Here is a 15,749-nt window from a genome sequence, read left to right on the forward strand (position 1 = left end):
GCATCACCATGCTTAGCCTGCATTGTATGTGTGTGTGAACATCTGTGTGTGTGCACGTTTGTGTGTGTACATGTGTTTGCAGATGTGCATGAACATGTGTATATGTGAATGCAGAGACCAGAGGACAATCTCCAGTGTCATCCTCAAGAATGTCATCTACCAGCCAGGCGGTGGTGGCGCACGCCTTTAATCCCAGCACTCGGGAGGCAGAGCCAGGCGGATCTCTGTGAGTTCGAGGCCAGCCTGGGCTACCAAGTGAGTTCCAGGAAAAGGCTCAAAGCTACACAGAGAAACCCTGTCTCGAAAAACCAAAAAAAAAAAAAAGAATGTCATCTACTTCCTTTCAGACAAGGTCTCCCATTGGCCTGGAACTTGGCAATTAAGTTATACTGGCTTGCCAGTGAGTCCCAAGAATCCTGCTGTCCCCATGTCCCCAACAATGGAATTACAATGTGCACCCCCATGTCTGACATTTTTACAAGGGCTCTGGGGATCAAATCCATGTCCCCATGTTTGTGAAGCAAGTGTTTTGTCAACTGAGCCCCAAGTCCCCAAAATTACAGGTGTTCTCTCTTGTGTCTGTCATACCCCTGACAGCTCACACATCACAGATATGGTGTGAACTGAACAAATGCAGAGCAATGTAAGGACATCCTCCAACGTCCTGAGTTCAGAGAAATGTTAGTGCCACCTAAGTTCCCAGTTTGTTTGCTGAATGGAGGCTGAATACACAGACTTGGCTCTGGCTCCCAGAAGAAGAACCCATGCTGGATTCTCAAGAAAACAAAAATCCCCAGAATAAGCCTCACCATTAGTAGTGGTCATCGTGACTGTGGTAGTGGCAGTGGCAGTACTGGCGGTGGCCGTGGGGGTACTGGCGGTGGCCGTGGCAGTACTGGCGGTGGCAGTGACAGTAGTGGCAGTGATGGTGGTTGTGGTGGTGGTGGTGGAGATGGGGGTAGGGGTGGAGATTGTGGTGAAGCTTGTCAGGGTGGATGGGGGTGGCGTGGAGGAGGCACAAATATTGAAGTGTTTCTCCACTGTCCCATTGGAGCCGCAGAACTCCCAGTAGCAGAAGATACCATCCTGGGTCTGGTTAAGAATCTTCCCTGCACAGAGGGTATGGGACCATTAAATCAACAAGAAAGACAGACTTTCAAGGCTTCCCCAATTTATCACAGGTGAGGGAAGACTGGGATACATTCCAGCAAGACTGCATCCCCAGAACCTCTCGATTTGAAGGAGCCTCATTGAAACCCAGAGGCGATGAGCCCAGAACCCAGATGAGAGATGCACTAGAAATTCCCCATAGGGTACCACTCCCATTGGGGAAAGGAAACAAAGATGTGTAGTGTGGGCCCCTCAGGCTTGCTGCACAGCTCAGCTAGTTGAAGCTTGAAAGGACCTGGGCAACCAAGACACAGAGCCCAGGAGGAAACCAATCCCTACCCAAGGCCAGGTCCCATGTACAAGAAGAGCACAGCCCACAGGCTTCCTGGGTTGGGACCTCGAACCCTCCACCTCCATGACCCCAGCAGAGGGCAGCTTACCTTCATCTGGATGGCAGATGATTTCTGAGGTGTTGGTGCATATACTGCAAAGCAAGTATAGATGCTATAGGTCCCCCCATACTTCCCTGCTCACGGACACCACATGCCTATCTCCCTGTGCTCTGACCCAAAGCCCCAGAGTACCTCCCCAAACACAAGCTACAAAGAAACCCCACCCATTAGGTTCTAAATACGGCCAGCCAGATGTGGTGAAGCAAGCTAAGAAAAAGCTGGGCCAAGAGGATGGGGCGAGATCAAAAGGCCTCCATACCCCTAAGGACAGGAACTAGCACCTCTGTATCCTAGCTCCTATGATATGTGTCCAAGTGTGAATGGGTGTGCAACTGGGTGTGGCTGTGTCCATGTATGTATGCTCATTGAATGGGCTGTGCACGCATGTGAGTGTGGCTATGAGCCATATATGCATGCTTGCATGTACATATGTACCTGACCGGAGTGACCACATTTCCCATTTCCATGTGTCTGAACATGCTCTGTGTGTGTGTGTGTGTGTGTGTGTGTGTGTGTGTGTGTGTGTGTGCCAACCTTTCCCAGACCCTGTGCAATGTAGGCTCAGTACCAAGACTTGCAGATCTCCTTAGTGGGAACAGATGCATTGGGCAGGTAGCGAGTGTCCTCAATATAGCAGCCACACTTGTCCTCAGTCACACATCTCTTCAGGTCCTCATCATAGATGGGCCTGTCCTTAGGGCACCGAGGGTAGCAACCTAGTGGGTATAGGAAATGGGCTCAGACCACCACAGAGGACCCCCTGCTCCGCCAGACCTTCCTCATCAGCCCCACCCCATGTGGTGTTTTGCTTGGAGATGTTCATCTATGAAGACCAAGAGTCAGAAGACAGGGTTTGTGTCTCCCCTGCCACTAGGGTGTTCTGCTCCGTGGTTCCCACCCATGAGTTAGCGTGCTCCTCTGCCACCTCTTCAGGAGTCAGGGTCTTAGCTGGGGTCTATGGCCCCAGTTCAGTGAACAGACTGAAGTGAAATGAACCTTGTTCCCAAGCCTCTTAGCCCTTGGGCACCTCTCAAACATCCCCATGTGTCTCCAGCTAATGGTAACCCTCAGCCCGACAGGGGCCTACCCCTTGGCGGCTCCCTCCCTGAAGGGCCCTGCCGGCTCACCCTCCAGGTAGGACACAGAGATGTTGGAGTGGATGCCATTGATGGTCCTACAGGTCTCAAAGGTGCGGTTCCCACATGGTTCGTAGTGCCATTCACACTCATCTGGGGGGTTGTAGTAATCACAGAATACGGCTAGAGGGAGAGAGGATGGGGACACGGTCAGGCTTGGGAGCATCCAAGTGGGTACCCAAGTGAGCCAGCATCAGGGGATGTGAGCAAGAACAGGTCCAGTCAGCTCCTACCAACACAAGTCTCACTATGTCCCAAGAAAGGATGCCTGGGGACAAGTATGGGATGAGTGACATTCAGTCATCACTTGGGAGGGGAAGGAAGATGCTGCCTGCCATGGGTACTCACGGCACAGGTCCGGCGTCCTCCAGAACACACAGGCCTCTGCCTTGGTGCACTCCTGAGCGTAGGAGGCCACAGCAGAACAGAAACACTCACAGTCACCTCCCGTGTCACAGGAGCAGGAGTCATGCACACAGGCCTCATAGAAGACCGTGGGGTCCACCTAGGAAGAAGACTTCAATGTGCCTAGGCCCGCACTGCCCTTAGAGAGCCTGGAACGCAGGACACTGAAGCTGGCCCAGGGCCCCAGAGTAGCTGATGGAGGGAGGGCACTCACCTTCAGGCCACCCTGGCCAACAGATCTGTCACCTATCCCCTGAATGCCTCAAGATGAAAACTAAAACTGGCCCTCCCCCTGCTATCTTCTAGGCACTAACAAAATAAGTCATTTCTCTCCCTCCCTGATGAGCATGTAGTCAGGGCAAAGGAGGTCAGAGTCTACCCAGGAATCGCAGAGAGAAAAGTTGATCATCTAATTACTGACTTCTTACCAAGTGTACAGAATTGAAGAACAAATGCCCCATGGTGGTAGAGCAACGTACCTCCAAGTATCCTAAGCCTACATTGACAGGCCAGGAGCCCGAAAAACAAATACAGCAAGACTAATAGGCCACACCCCTCTCATGGCCACAGTCATGCTCACCAATCTCTTTCAGTGGCCCCAACCGTGGCCCTGACCACAACCACAACACACTTACAGTGGGACTCTGCCTGCAGAGCCCTTTGTCCATGCCCACAGTCCGCACATGTCTGTCCCCCTGCCCACACTTGTTTGTACATGCCCAAGGTCCACCCCTACCTGTGCCCCTGCTCACCCTTGTGGCCCTCCCGTGCCTGCAGCCATCCTACCTTGCTGTGACACCCTTTGAATACACCACTCTTGATAATGCTACACTGCTTCTCTGCCCAGGAGCGACGATGTGGGTTCAGGCTGCAAGGGTCTGGAGTGTGGGTCACATCTGGGCACGTGGAAGCTTCCTTCCAACTATTCCCAAAGTCCAGCTCACTGGTCACCACCATGTGGTCCCGAGTGGTGAAGTCATTTTTGGTCTGGTCATCAAAGTTCCCACACAGACCACATACAGTGCCCTGCAGGAGGAAAGACACGTGTCTCCAGCTTGAGAAGTTCTTGAGGTAGGTGAGAGCAACATCCACAGGGTCTATGTTAGGGGTAGCTCAGGACATGGCTGGCATCTTGGTGGCCCACCTTGTAAGAAGGGGCCAGTTTGATGAAGATGGTGGTCCTCTTGTCCCAGATAACGATAATGCCAGAGCTGGCCTCCACCACCAGGTACAGGCCCACTTCCCGTGTGATGAAGGGCACATGGTGCCCCTCCTCCAACTGCTTTATGACGCGATGTTTATCCACCAACTTCAGCTCCGTTCCCTATCCAAAGAAAAGGATGGTCACTGACTGTGTCCAAGGGTTCCCAAGAGATCTCTTGTCCCAGGAAGCAGCAGTACTCACCCCTATAAAGATCTTTATGGCCTTGGAGCAGGTAACACCTGTGGTGCCGCAGGGGACATTCTCCGTGATAATGCTGAAGGAGCCAGTAGAGTTCTGGCCACAGTAGTCCTGGGTCCAAAAAGACAGTGTCAGCCATGCAGCTAGGACACAGGTGCCTACCCCAGCTGGCAAGGCTAGAGCCACCCTTCTGAGTAGAAAAAGCTCTGCCTTTCCCCATCTGGGAAAAGGCCCTAACTCAAATCTCACGCAGCCAGATCTTCTGTTGTCTGGGAATAATAATGCCATACAAATGGGGGCTGGAGAGATGGCTCAGAAGTTAAGAGAACTGACTGCTCTTCCAGAGGTCCTGAGTTCAACTCCTAGCAACCACACAGTGGCTCACAGCCATCTGTAAAGAGATCTGGTGCCCTCTTCTGGCCTGCAGTCATACATGCTGTATATATAATAAATAAATCTTTTTTAAAAAGGCACGGGGATAGTAGCTGGGCCTGTCTATACACACACACACACACACACACACACACACACACACACACACACAGAGAGAGAGACACAGACAGACAGACAGAGACAGACAGACAGACAGAGAGGAGAGACAGAGAGTGCAGGCTTTCCCAACACCCCCCATCCCCATGCATGGGTAGGGCACTGGAGGGAGGAGAGGGGTTTACCACATCCTCTCTATTCATTGCTGGGAGCCCAAATCCTGGCAGTATGGGTTCCAGGGTGAGGAAGGGTTAGCCCTTCCCACCTCAAGGACCCTCTTCCATCTCTCAGGGCAGGCCCCTTCCTGGAGAGGTTCACAGTCACACCTGGACAGCCACATAGGAGCAGTGTCCATCAAAGTCATAGTGCTTTCCATCGAAGGTGATGTAGTGGCCGCTGCCATAGATAGAGCAGGTGCTGTGGCATGCATACCGGGTGCACTCCCAGCGTCCTTTCTGGCAAGTACTGCGGAGAAAGGTAGAGGAGCCTGATGAGGCCTGAGGCCAAGACTCCCACCTGCCCTCAGAGAGCAGCCGAGGTAAGGCCCTGGACACCATGGCAATAGCTCCTGAGGCAGCCCATAGAGGAAATCTACAAGCACCTACACTGGCCTAAAAGTGACCTCTAGGGCAAAGGGCAGACACAAGACTTGCTCTGTCAACGGAGTGGGGACCTTCTTGCATCCCCACAAAACCAGCCCAGCCTCTCTAATGCAGCCTGACTGGGCCAGCTCACCAGGTGTTGTTACAGTCCAGCTTGATGCTAGCCCCAGGGTTGTATAGGTCTTTGTTATGGATGCAAGGACACTCCTCCTCCTTCACACAGCCACCACGGCCATCATCCAGCAGCCCATCGGGACACACACAGCCACTGATGCACTCTGTATGGTACTGGAATAAGAAGAAGGGCTCAGATGAGGCCCAAGCCCTCCTTTGAGGGGTCAAGTGCCCACACGAGAAGATCTAACAGTGTCCTGGACCCCCAACTTCTTCTCTTCTCTCCTAAAACCCCTCCCTTCAAGCTCATCCTGGTCAGGGAGACCAGGTAGGGTTGCTGATCAAGGCCCCTAGACTGACTTCCGCATTGCCATAGGCTGCCACTTCTCTTCCAGGGTCACAGGGAGTATCCACAGACCCAGGTGTTTATAAGACTCGGCCCCCAGCCCAATGAACTGGCAGCGTGGGAGTCTGCCCTAGTCCACACAGTGGACTCAGGCATCCGGCATGCCCCCAACCAGCCCACCCACAGCAGCCCTCCCCGGCACTCACATAACCAGCCACCAGTGTCTGGCAGCTGGTGGGGCGGGGATTCCGGGTGGCCAGAGCAGTCACATTGTTGCAATCCACAAGGATTTTGGGCGCCTCACAGCCTGTGGGGTCAAGAAGCCTGTCTTAGCTCAAGATGAATTCAGGGTACCAGGTAAGAAGGGAGGGGAAACAAGACTCCAACGACCGGTGGCCATACATGAGCAGCATCCGTAAAACTTACTGTGGCCAATCAGTTTGACCTGGGTGCATTGCAGCCTCCCGTTCCGGCAAATGCTATGAGAGAGAAGTGGGACAGGATGATTAGGGTCCAGGTCTGTCCCCACACAGGACATATGCCAGCCAGGCCACTCTCAGAATCTCACCCCTGGCACCTCTGCGCCATTTGAGAGCCTCAGGAGGTCCCACTTAGAGTCTCTCATTTTTGCACTTGGGGTAGAGATTCAAGAGCAGCCCCTCCCCCCTCTCTCTGGGCCCCTTGCTGAGTCCAGGGCACTCACCAACGCTCCTCTTGCCTCAGGATCACATCTCCTGCCTCCAGGTAAAGACCGTGGTGATAGCAGGAACACTTAGCCAAGGGCACACAGCGGCCCTTCTCATCCATGAAGGTATGGTCAGGGCAGCCACAACCTTCCACAGGTGCAAATCCCTTGAGGCAGTGGGTGTCACCCTCTGAGAGTGAGCGGCAGGTCTGCTGGCAAGTGGTCAGGTTGTACAGGAAGATCTGTGAGCTGGGGCAAGCATGCACGTCTTTGTCTGCGGAGGAAACCACAGGAGTGAGGGGCAATGGCACTGGACTCCAACTACTGTCCCTATAGGCTGTCCCTGAGCTTCTCCCTCCACCAGGACTACAGATAGAGGGCAGCCACCCTGGGAACCCCTCCCAGGCTCCTGAACTCAGCTGCCACAGCTGTGGCCATCCCATAGCCCATCTCTGCAGAATTCTGCTCCACGCTGCAGGCAGAGCCTAAAAGGTCAGGTAAATCTGCTGCTTCTGGCAGACACTGGGAGGCAGCTACAAGGAGCTGGCCCCTCTCCCTGGACTGACTGTTCTCAGGGCTCCCAGCCCCAGCCCGTGGAGTTCTGTGGCTGGACCGCCATCCTAGGAAGCAGCCAGTGGAGAAGTACTCACTGCAGACGCGCTCGCGCCAGCCCCACAGCATGACACCCTTGGCAGCACAGGCACGGGCGTAGGAAGACAGAGCCGCACACATGCAGTCCTCGTTGTTCTGACAGTTGCACGTGTCATATTTGCACCTCTAGAAGGCAAACAAAGGACCAGTGAGGTGAGGAGGCCAGGCGCATGGCCCCATCACCCTGTGCACTCAAGTGAACACACGCGTGCGTACATGCCACCACTCAGGCACACACGCATACCCAGCCACTCCTAGGCCCAGCCAGGTGGCCCGAGCACACTTTGCTGGCTCCGGGGATGCTGCATGCAGCATTGAGTATGTAAGGTTGGGGGATGAACTCACCTTGTAGTATTCAGTGGGATCCACAGCCAAGTGGCACCTGGCAAAAGGCGTCTCCGACCTCTTCAGCAGGGAACACCAGTGTTCAGCATAATTGGCTGGGGAGTGGGTCAGAACCTTAGCATGGCCAGGCTCCCTTCACATACCCTGAGCCTAAAATCTGATCACCCAGGATGGATGATCACACAGCCTCCTGTGTGACCAAAGCCAGGTCCCTTCCTCCCTCCCGTCGTAAGTCCAGGCTGCTATGAGCAAAATGAGACCTTTTTACATAACACCCACCACCTCCCTTTCTCAACCCCATGGGGCTAGAAATCTTTCAATATGATTGAGAAGTGGGTAGGAGGGCTTGTCATCCTAGCATTAGGCCAGGCCTGGATGACAGCCACCACCCAGCAGGTAGACTGACCAGCCCATCTACTTTGTCATTTGGAAAGCTGCCACCATGGGGCCACTATAAACTAGCCAAACAGCAGGTGGATGTGCAGGTCCTCAGCACCATGGGACCTCCACCCACCCCTCTACCCACATACTATGTCCTCATCAGAAGTCCCATCTGCTCTGAGGCGGTACTGGCCAGAACTGTGTGTCCTAGACAAACCAGTGGCCAGCGGCCAGCTTCCCCTGAGCCTCACCGCTCTCAATGTTGAGGGAACAGGGGTCATCTAGCCAGTCTAGCTTGTCATGGCAGCTTGATTGGGCCTTCCAGGTGTTGGCGAAGCCGGCACCCGTGGCCTCCACCAGCCCACCAGACGTCATGAAGTCATCACTTTCCAGGCCGTTGAAGTTCCCACAGAGACCTAAAGGGCCAGGACAGGATTAGGAAGGATTGGGGGGGTCTGGGGGGCAGCAGGATCCTCATGGGGCTTTTTCAGGGACAAGACAGAAGGGACCACTCACCCTGCACCTGTCCCTGGGCAGCCTGGTCCAGAGTCACAAAAAGCTGCATGACTGGGACCAGCTGAACCTGCAGCCGCAGCCCGAACACCGTGTTCACAACAATGTGGTAGGAGGAGGGTTGGAAGATGGAGAAGCTCGCTGCAAAACAAGACCACAGTGAAAGGCAGCAGGGCTCCTGGGTTCCACCTCACTGTTGGGTGGCATGCCCACCATCCCATCCCCCTACCACCAGCAGGGACCCAAGGATAGGGCCTGCCGGAGGCTCACTCCTAGGCTGTCCAAATCCCAGCTGGCTCTGTTGCCCCGCAGCAGTTCAGGACCCCTCCCTAAGCCACTCACCTGCCACATGGGGCAGGGTCACCTCCAGCTCATTGAGTAACACGCTGCCACCTGATTTGAAGGCCACCACCTGCAAGAAATGTCACGGGTGCATAGAGTTGAGAGTGCCTGCGTGCAGGACCCAGGCATGCTGGGAAGGGAGAGAGGACTCACGTTCTTCTTGTTGTCAGTCAGCAGTACCACAGTCTTCAGGCAGGTCTGCTTGTCTGTAGAGCCGCAGGGGGCCAGCTCACCCAGGAGGGCATAGGAGTCATTGTGGCTGCCCTGAATGGGGAAGGGTGGTACAATCACTGAGGATCCGACAGCCTCCTGCAGCCTCGACCCACTACTTTCCATCCTGTTTCTAAGAGTAGCACCACCCACCACCCCAGGGACAGCCTTCTCCAGAACCTGTCTTTCCTCCTTCCCCAGAAGATAGAGGGCCCCCAGCTCCATCCAGGTAGACTGGCCTGCCTACCTTGGTCAGGACATAGTAGCAGTCCCCGTGAAAGGTAAACTTTTTTCCATCAAAGGTGGTGATGTGGGAGCCACCTTCCAGGGCACAGGTCTCAGGGCAAGGCAGGTCTTCACACACCCAGCGACCAGCATTGCAGACACTGCCGGGAAGCAGGGCCACAAGGTCAAGACTCAGTGACACTCCGGCCTGTCTGACCCCCAAGCTCTATGCTCTGAGACTTACCACTGCTCACAGTCATTGGTAATCTCCTGGCCTGGCATATAGAGGTGCCCATGCAGCTTGCAGTGGCACTGGCTCACAGGGACACAGCCACTGCCCGTGATGTCATCATATACAGTGCCTGTGGTAGCCAGAGATGTAAACTTACCCTGGAAGCCTTAGGAAGTTAGGAAGTGCCAATTTCCCCCAAGGAGAGGCTGCCAGCCAAACCTCCACCCACAGACATCAGGACCCCTGCTCTGTCAATGGAGACGTTCATCTCCCAGCCCTTAGGGTTCTTGGGAGGGTCCCACCCCTCCCTGCCTGCTCCCCACCCAGTGTCCAGGACAAGGATCTTCCATAGCATGTACCTTCTGGGCAGAAACAGCCATCCATGTAGTGTTCCTCACACAAGCTGCTGACCTCCAGATGTGAGCAGGTATCCACGCAGGGAGAGCTGCTCTCCAAGTACACCATGTTACCAGGGCACTTCTTGGCTAGAAGCAAAGTCAGCTCCATCAATCCACAAATAAGGAGCTAACAGAGAGTCAAGGCCACTGGCAGATAGTGCCTGGGTGTTTGGCACAGACACAGCTCCCACGGGGTCTCCTTAAACCCAGGGACACGAACACTGAGCACCATGTGAGAGGCCCCCAGGCACCGCAGGGGTCGCCAGCTACTTACGGCAGAGTGAGGCAGTCCTCCAGTTCTCAGGTCGGCCACCTGCGTGGGAGCACTGGCGGGAGAACTCAGCAAGGGTGCTGCACTCGCAGGCACCACCCTGAGGACACCGGCAGCGGTCCTGCATGCAGGCGCGCACATACAACTCCACGGGCACCCGGGCCTGGCAGTCCTCGAAGGCTGTGGAGGTCAGCAGCCTCTCACACTCAGCTCGCTGAAGAGAAGGACATGGACACGAACAGCTTCACACCCCTGTTCACACCCCTTCTTCCCTCCCCTTAGAGCCTAGGGATTCCCAACAAAGGCCAGCAAGTACAGGTTTCCTGAGAGCCTGGGGTCCCCCCGCAGTGACTCACATGCTCAGAGCAGGACTCTGGCTCTTGCACCACCGCGGGGTCCTCACATTCAACCTCAGGCTTGTTGATCTTCTGCATGTTCCCAAACTCAATGGCACTGTATTGTATGCCTAGGAATGCAGCTGGTCAGCAGTGGTCCTCGGGAGCCAGGAGCCTGCAGCCCCACCCCTGTCTTCCTCTCAACAAGCCCAGCTTACCACTCACCTTCACTGAGGAACTCATTATAGGTTTGCATGCCATTGAAGTCCCCACAGAGGCCACAGGTGTGGTTCTGGAACCGGCTGTCCAGCTCTAGCTGTTGAGAGGGAAGGGGGGGCAGGTGAGCAGACCTCAGGACCCAGCACAGCTTCCAGAGCCCCTAGGTCTAGGCAGTTTCTCCAAGAACGCAGGACAGGAGGAGGGCAGGAATCATCCACCAGGAAGAGTCCTTCAGGGTGGGGTGCCAAAATGCAGTTTCTGGGAGACAGACCATTTACTGCCCTATAGCACAGAGAGCCCCTTCCAGGCCAGACCAATGGAGACTCTAGTACCAATCACTGTCTCCAGCAGCCTTCTCTACCACAAAGGATCCTACTCCAATTGTGAGGTGTGGATCCCCCAATCCTGCCCTTCTTTGGATCCACCAGGTCTTTGGCCAGATAAAGGAGCCCCACCACCTCAGAACCCAGGATGCTGGTGCCCACCATGAGTGCATCTTCCCGGTTCCACATGAGGGAGAGGCCAGCACGGGAGTAGATCTTGGTGTAGGCATCATTCTTCTCAATGAGGAGCCCGGAGCTGTAGTGCGGGGTGCTGACCCTGTGGGGACCACTATGGGGTCACTCACCAACCCAGCATCTCAGAACCCACCCACTTGTCTTCCTGAGGGTTCTGCTGTCCACATGGTGCTGAGGGCATTATCTGGGTGAAGACAGCCCCAGCCTGGCTCCTTACTTGGTCAGTATGTTCTCATCTGGGGTCGCAAACAGACTTAGGCAAGCTCCAGGAGGAGGCCAGAGAGCTGGGCAGAGAGCCCTTGTCCTGGGCTAGGTGGATTTCCTTGGAGCAGGGCCAGCCCCTTCTGTCTATTTTCCTTCCCACACCCTCTTGAGTCCAGGACAGAGGCCCTTCTCAGGAGCCCTAAAGGCAGTGGGTCTGGGATATGTTGGGGACTGAGTCCCCAACCCTCTCCAGGCCCTTTGTTCAGAGGTATTTGCTCATAAAATCTGCCAGGGTGGGACACTCAACCTCTGCCCAGACCATGACCCAGAGCTGTCCTTATACAAGGACCCCATCCCACTCCTGTACTGGCCTGGAACTGCCACACCTCAGCCCCTGAGCCTCTATCCCTAGGGACCTCTGCCATACCCAACCCACTCATGACAGCATGGTCCAGCAGACCAGGCAAGGGAAGGGAACACTGGGAGAGCCCCATGCAGGACACAGACACCCCTGGAACAGGAAAAGAGCAAATCCCCAGTGGGGTGAACCTGCAAGACAGGAATGCATTTAAGAGGGCGGCATTGTTACTGAGACAATGCCAGAAAACAATGGGGCTGGGCGAGCAGCCTCTCCCTTCTGAGCTTCTGCAACCTTAGCCTGGGGGACAAGCTCTGGCAGCCACTGTTCTTCTATCCCACATGGCCCTCCGGGGGAAGTCTGCAAGGGACTCACATGTTACCTAAGACCCCTGGTCTACAGCGGGGACTCATCAGTGTTTGTTGAGTGAATCCATGGCCTAGCTCAAACCTCAAAGCACTCCTATTAGCCCTGTGCCAGAGCAGGAGAGGGTATCCTGGAGGCTGGCTAGTTTATACAAAATGTTCAGGGGCAAACTTGCTCTGAGGAGCCAGAAGCCTCCCCCTGGCTGCTGGGACATGGGAGGCAGATATTAATCCGACTCACATGGCCCCATTCACCACTGCCAGCTTGTGGGTGAGGTAGATGGTGTCGTCCTTAATGGTAATTAGGATGGACTCTACCCGGGGGTGACCCCCAGCCTGGTCCAAGCCCCGCTTCAGGTGCACAGCAAATTCCTTGTAGGAGTCTCGACAGTCAGAAGCAAAGTTGTAATCACAGAGGCCAGGGAATCGAAAGACATCACCGTCAAAGGTTTTGTAGTGGAAGTCGCCCCAGGTGCTGCAGACATGGTTTCGGGTTCTGGCTTCTGGGAGAGCAGTGGGGACACCAGGTGAGACACCCGCATCTCAGGAGGCCTTCCCTGAGCCCATTCTCCAAGTTAACCCCAGAGGTCCCTCCAAGGGTACCTATCTGGGGCTCCAGACCAAGGTTTCTGGCCGAGATGGTGCCCCCTCCATAAGCAGTCTCTGCTAAATATTGGTCACCCTTCTGCAGAGACTCTCAGGGCACTAGGTAGCGTGGAATGCAAGAAGGGAGTAAGGCGGAGGGCCTTCAGGCGATCTGGTCGCTCTGCCCACCTGGCCAGCGTACATCTACTTGTCACTGCCCAACCCCCCTCAACCGATGCTGATTCTCCAGTTAGCCCCCCTCTAGCCACCCCTCTCCCAGCAAGAGGCTGGACTGGGTCCCTCAGTCTTCAAGAGTCCCCACTAGGACATCCCCAATCCATAGCTTTGTCCTGATGGGACAGAAGTTTCCCATGTGGACACGCAGCCCATTCTCCAGAGGCATTATCTTGCCGAAGGTCCCCTGTATCTGGAACTGTCCTAAATTTGGCTTCTCCTAGACATGCAAAGCTTCCTCCCCTCCCATGGACAATGGTCACTCAAGAGATTCCAGCTTCTCATCCACCTGGTGCAGGACCCTCAGCTTTCAACCGCAGAGTAATGGTGAGAGACTAAGACCCCAGTCCAACTGGAGTGGTTGACTGGGGACCCCCTCTTATACCAGGCATCCCTCACTAACTGCTCTGGGCTTCCTAGCCTTCCCACCCTCAGGGTGCTCTGTCTAGTCTATTGCCCAGATCACCCAGCCCCTTACCTCTTTGGAGCTCCGAGGCCCTGGCTAAGGCCAGGACTAGGCACACAGCCACCAGGTGAGCTAGTGGCAGCCCCATGGTGGCTCAGGAGGGTGGCACAGGAGAGCATCCCAGGGCAGGGGTCCAGGACTTATATGCCTAGCAGGCATCTGAGGGCGGGAGGACAAGGGAGGTGCAAAGGGTGGGTGGGGCATTTGCCGAGTTATCAGGAAAACAGCTGTAGGGGCTCCATGGGTCCCAGTGAGGAAATATTGATTCAGGTTATCTGAGTTTATCTTTATATGACTCCCTGGGTAAACTTGGCCTTCCTCAGGATGTCGCAGCCCCAATTATCCCAATGCCAGCACACACCCCAGGTGAACTCCATTCCTTCAAGTTACAAGCCAGGCCAATCTCAGGTTGGGAGAGGCAGGAGGTCCCCATTGAGCTCTGCCATACCCCTCTAAATGCCCCCAGGCCCAGCCCAGCAACCTCCAACACGTCCAGGTAAAAGAAGGAGCTTCCGGGTGTCTGCCAACTTCTCCATTCTATTTCTCCATGAGCCGTGTGGGCTGAGACAACTCTGACTCCTGAAACACCTCAGTTCATGTCACCTGGGGGAGACAAGTTTGGGAGGGGGCATCTGACCCCAGTTCGTGATCCACCTCCAGAAGGCAAGGAGCAGTGGGGGCCCCGGGGGCCACCTGTTTCTGTGGAGTCTGCTGTACCTACAGAGCCCAGCTAAGTCCACTCTAATCCCCTTGTTTTCCCAGGCTCTGCCAGTCTCTGGAATTACATGTAATTAGAACTTGGGCAGCCCTCAGCCCAGGCAACCACTCTTATTGGAATCATGTCCCCTGATGCAAGAGGAAGTAGCTGGAGGCCTGGAGTGGCCACTCCGTGAGAATGGGGTCTAAGCAGAGAGGTGAGCCCCAAACCCAGCAGGTCCTGTTCCTGCAGAGTCTCCTGAGGCTAATCCTTCTCCTAAAGCTCGGGCAGCCTGTCCTGTTTCCTAGCCACAGCTGTTACTCAAAGGATGTGATCCTGCGTCCATAAGAGCAGTGATCCTCAGTCCCCTTGAGCTTAGCCCAAAGCTGCAGCTGCCTCACCAATGTCTGGAAATGCCTCCGGAAATCAGGATGCAGCATCCGAGCTGGTAAAAGCCACAAACAAGAGCCTATGAGATACTGGTTCCCAAGGTCCACACAAAAATGGAGAGGCACAGGTAGCCAGCTACCCATGCTGTAGCTGGAGTGTAAACTGAGACCTAGGGAAGCCCCCCTCCCCCCGCCATGTTTTCCTCTTCCTGAAAACAAGGATAGGTCCTGACTTTGGCTTGTGATTTTGGTCACAAGGTACCTCAGGCTCCAATTTAGCCTCCAAGTTCCAGAGGTGAATGAGAAAAAAATACATCGAGTGGTCACAGACTCCCTAAATGGGGAATGGCATTTCCTTTCCTAGGCTGCCATGCTGCCCTTCTAGGCGCTGCACAAAAACCACATCCTGGGCTAAAGAAACAGTACTGCTGTCCTCTGACGCCACCCCCTTAGACCTCTGGACCCTCTATACCATCCCAGTTAGAATCTGAAAGGGCTCTATGCCCTACAAAGACATCCAAGATAAGAGTGACCAGCAGCCAGGACACAGGTGGAAGTCACTCTTCCCATCTCACTGTGCCCACCAGCTCCAGGTTTGGTCTCTCCTCCCTACTGTAGCTCAGGCACGTGGGAGAGCCTGAGTGTAGCCTGAGCCCAAAAAACAGGGATTATGGAACTAGAACCAGCTGGGCCAAGGAAACCATTGTTTGACTTCCCTATGCGGGCCCCTCAGGCTGGCACCATGCCCTGGGGAAATCCAAGGATGGACCAGGCCCCAAGAACCTGTGGTTTTCCATGCCAGGCTCTCTCTGCTATAGGGGGGAGTCAGAGGAATCCCGGCCAGACTCATGATCCCAGCACCAACCTCTAGCTGAGCTCTGAGCATCTGGAAGAAGTCCTCCCTAGATGGAGGAAGTAGGTCCTCCCTGGGAGGAGGAGCTGGAATCACCCTGGGTAGAAAAGGTCAACACTGTGTTCCCATTGGATGGAGCAGTGGTGATGACCCCAAGCTGAGTGACCTGACACTAAGAGACCTCTTGGTCCATTAGAGGATCTCAAGTGACTTATGT

At 55.0% G+C, this 15,749-nt stretch overlaps 1 protein-coding gene across 1 annotated transcript in view; it reads right to left on the bottom strand.

The window, feature by feature from the left end:
* The window catches only part of Muc2 (mucin 2, oligomeric mucus/gel-forming), a 34,247-nt gene extending 19,689 nt beyond the window's left edge, over positions 1-14,558 (bottom strand). The window contains exons 1-28 of the mRNA XM_052712979.1: positions 13,606-14,558; positions 12,550-12,811; positions 11,349-11,463; positions 10,870-10,960; positions 10,666-10,775; positions 10,313-10,523; positions 10,000-10,125; positions 9,653-9,770; positions 9,431-9,569; positions 9,127-9,237; positions 8,974-9,043; positions 8,635-8,772; positions 8,370-8,534; positions 7,738-7,832; positions 7,392-7,518; positions 6,760-7,015; positions 6,483-6,535; positions 6,263-6,363; positions 5,730-5,884; positions 5,321-5,459; positions 4,509-4,616; positions 4,248-4,427; positions 3,890-4,129; positions 3,047-3,203; positions 2,690-2,821; positions 2,131-2,278; positions 1,551-1,594; positions 810-1,109 (exon numbers count right to left, since the gene is read on the bottom strand). Coding sequence (XP_052568939.1) covers positions 810-1,109; positions 1,551-1,594; positions 2,131-2,278; positions 2,690-2,821; positions 3,047-3,203; positions 3,890-4,129; positions 4,248-4,427; positions 4,509-4,616; positions 5,321-5,459; positions 5,730-5,884; positions 6,263-6,363; positions 6,483-6,535; positions 6,760-7,015; positions 7,392-7,518; positions 7,738-7,832; positions 8,370-8,534; positions 8,635-8,772; positions 8,974-9,043; positions 9,127-9,237; positions 9,431-9,569; positions 9,653-9,770; positions 10,000-10,125; positions 10,313-10,523; positions 10,666-10,775; positions 10,870-10,960; positions 11,349-11,463; positions 12,550-12,811; positions 13,606-13,681 — 3,967 coding nt within the window. The 5' untranslated portion in view covers positions 13,682-14,558. The remainder of the gene's footprint in view (positions 1-809; positions 1,110-1,550; positions 1,595-2,130; positions 2,279-2,689; positions 2,822-3,046; positions 3,204-3,889; positions 4,130-4,247; positions 4,428-4,508; positions 4,617-5,320; positions 5,460-5,729; positions 5,885-6,262; positions 6,364-6,482; positions 6,536-6,759; positions 7,016-7,391; positions 7,519-7,737; positions 7,833-8,369; positions 8,535-8,634; positions 8,773-8,973; positions 9,044-9,126; positions 9,238-9,430; positions 9,570-9,652; positions 9,771-9,999; positions 10,126-10,312; positions 10,524-10,665; positions 10,776-10,869; positions 10,961-11,348; positions 11,464-12,549; positions 12,812-13,605) is intronic.
* Between the last annotated feature and the right edge of the window lie 1,191 nt (positions 14,559-15,749).

Source organism: Peromyscus californicus, unplaced genomic scaffold (genome assembly GCF_007827085.1).
Source record: "Peromyscus californicus insignis strain IS unplaced genomic scaffold, ASM782708v3 Scaffold_4__1_contigs__length_199733344, whole genome shotgun sequence".
NCBI classification, from domain to species: Eukaryota; Metazoa; Chordata; class Mammalia; order Rodentia; family Cricetidae; genus Peromyscus; species Peromyscus californicus.